Here is a 1,333-nt window from a genome sequence, read left to right as displayed (position 1 = left end):
CAAAGAATGAACTAAATACAAAACAGAATAAGTCATAAATACTGCATGTCAGAAAGTCTGAGTCACTAAATTTTTCGTAGCCTCAAATAAATTTGGCTAAAAAATCTATTAAATAAATCAACTAGCACGTGAGCAAAAAGCAAAAATTAAAACGATTATTATGAATTTATAAATAGATAAGTACATGTATGCATGGAGAGAGATATACATGTACATATGGTAGAGAGTGGATACAATATTTACCTTGCAAATATTCTAGATAGTTTATCCAGTTTGATCACATTATTAGGTAGACATGTTAACTCATTGTACTGGACCTATAATAACAATAACACACAACATGTAAACATAATTATCAGTCTTTATACAAAAATAAACAACAAACTAAACTATAAACAAATCTACAACATTCAAGGGAGTTGTCTCAAAGCATCCAGTATACCATGCTATTACGATTTAATTCATACATACATGTACACTAAACATGTATTATAATGATATTAAAAATCTTATATTTTCATTCTCACCTCAAGCGCTGACAATGAATTTAAGTTTTCAATATCTTCAGATATCTCTTTGATTTCGTTAGATGATAGATCCATGCAGTCTAGTCAGTTCCACCTGGTCCCACCATCTCTCATCAACATCAAATGAAGCAGTACTACCATCAGGAGGATCAATATTGAGTCTCCACAGTTTAAGAGGAATAACACTAATGCCCCTGTAATTATACACATTCACCCCCTAACTTTCATACATCCACATGTTCATTAATGCGTCATAAAAATGAAAATTAAAAAATCATTTAGGTCATTTTTGGTGAATTAAAAAAACATGTTACAAGTCTCACACAGCCTCCTACCTGTTTGACAGGTTCAGTGAACCGATTTTACAAGCTGGTTTCAATAAGGATTCTGGTACAGTCCCCTCCTTACCTACCCCATCACTTTGACTAGGAGAATTGAAGAAGTTGGGATTTGGTTTGAGTCTAGTAGAACCAGCAGGAGATTTTCTACTGGCACCACCACTGGAACTCATTTTATTAATTTTGGATAAATGGGTGTGGTCTTATGTTCATAGTTTGGGTGGGGCTGGTATTTTGCAAGAATGGCATCTAAAAGTGAGGGACACTATTCTCTTCTCTTTGTATCTCTTTCATTCATTCTTTGTCTCTCTTACTCTCTCACTTACTTTACTCCTCTGTATCCTGTCCTTATTCTAACTCATCACTATATTACTGTTACTCTGTTACTGATACCTCTTGTTCTCTATAGACTATCAACCAGTGGAGAGAGAGGGACACTCCACAGTAAAGGTAGGAGACTACCTATAT

General features: G+C 34.2%; 1 protein-coding gene across 1 annotated transcript; it reads right to left on the bottom strand.

Annotated features, from left to right (window-relative positions):
• Positions 1 to 573: 573 nt before the first annotated feature.
• On the bottom strand, positions 574 to 1,048 carry LOC109592928 (leucine-rich repeat-containing protein 40-like). The gene is made up of 2 exons (XM_020008232.1): positions 863 to 1,048; positions 574 to 721 (listed from the first exon to the last, which is right to left on the bottom strand). The coding sequence occupies exons 1-2, from the start codon at positions 1,036 to 1,038 to the stop codon at positions 586 to 588; spliced, it is 312 nt and encodes a 103-aa protein (XP_019863791.1). The 5' UTR covers positions 1,039 to 1,048; the 3' UTR covers positions 574 to 585.
• Positions 1,049 to 1,333: the final 285 nt, after the last annotated feature.

This window comes from Amphimedon queenslandica, unplaced genomic scaffold (assembly GCF_000090795.2).
Source record: "Amphimedon queenslandica unplaced genomic scaffold, v1.1 AMPQUscaffold_3460_Cont24546, whole genome shotgun sequence".
Lineage (NCBI taxonomy): Eukaryota > Metazoa > Porifera > Demospongiae > Haplosclerida > Niphatidae > Amphimedon > Amphimedon queenslandica.
Note: the sequence above shows the minus strand (reverse complement) of the source record. Positions and strands in the feature narration are given on the sequence as shown.

What these genes read in the sequence shown, in the direction of transcription:
- LOC109592928 (XM_020008232.1), bottom strand. Translation starts at nt 1,038, where the DNA reads ATGAGTTCCAGTGGTGGTGCCAGTAGAAAATCTCCTGCTGGTTCTACT. An exon ending in TCACTGAACCTGTCAAACAG is followed by an intron (nt 722 to 862) that starts GTAGGAGGCTGT and finishes GTATAATTACAG; the next exon opens with GGGCATTAGTGTTATTCCTC.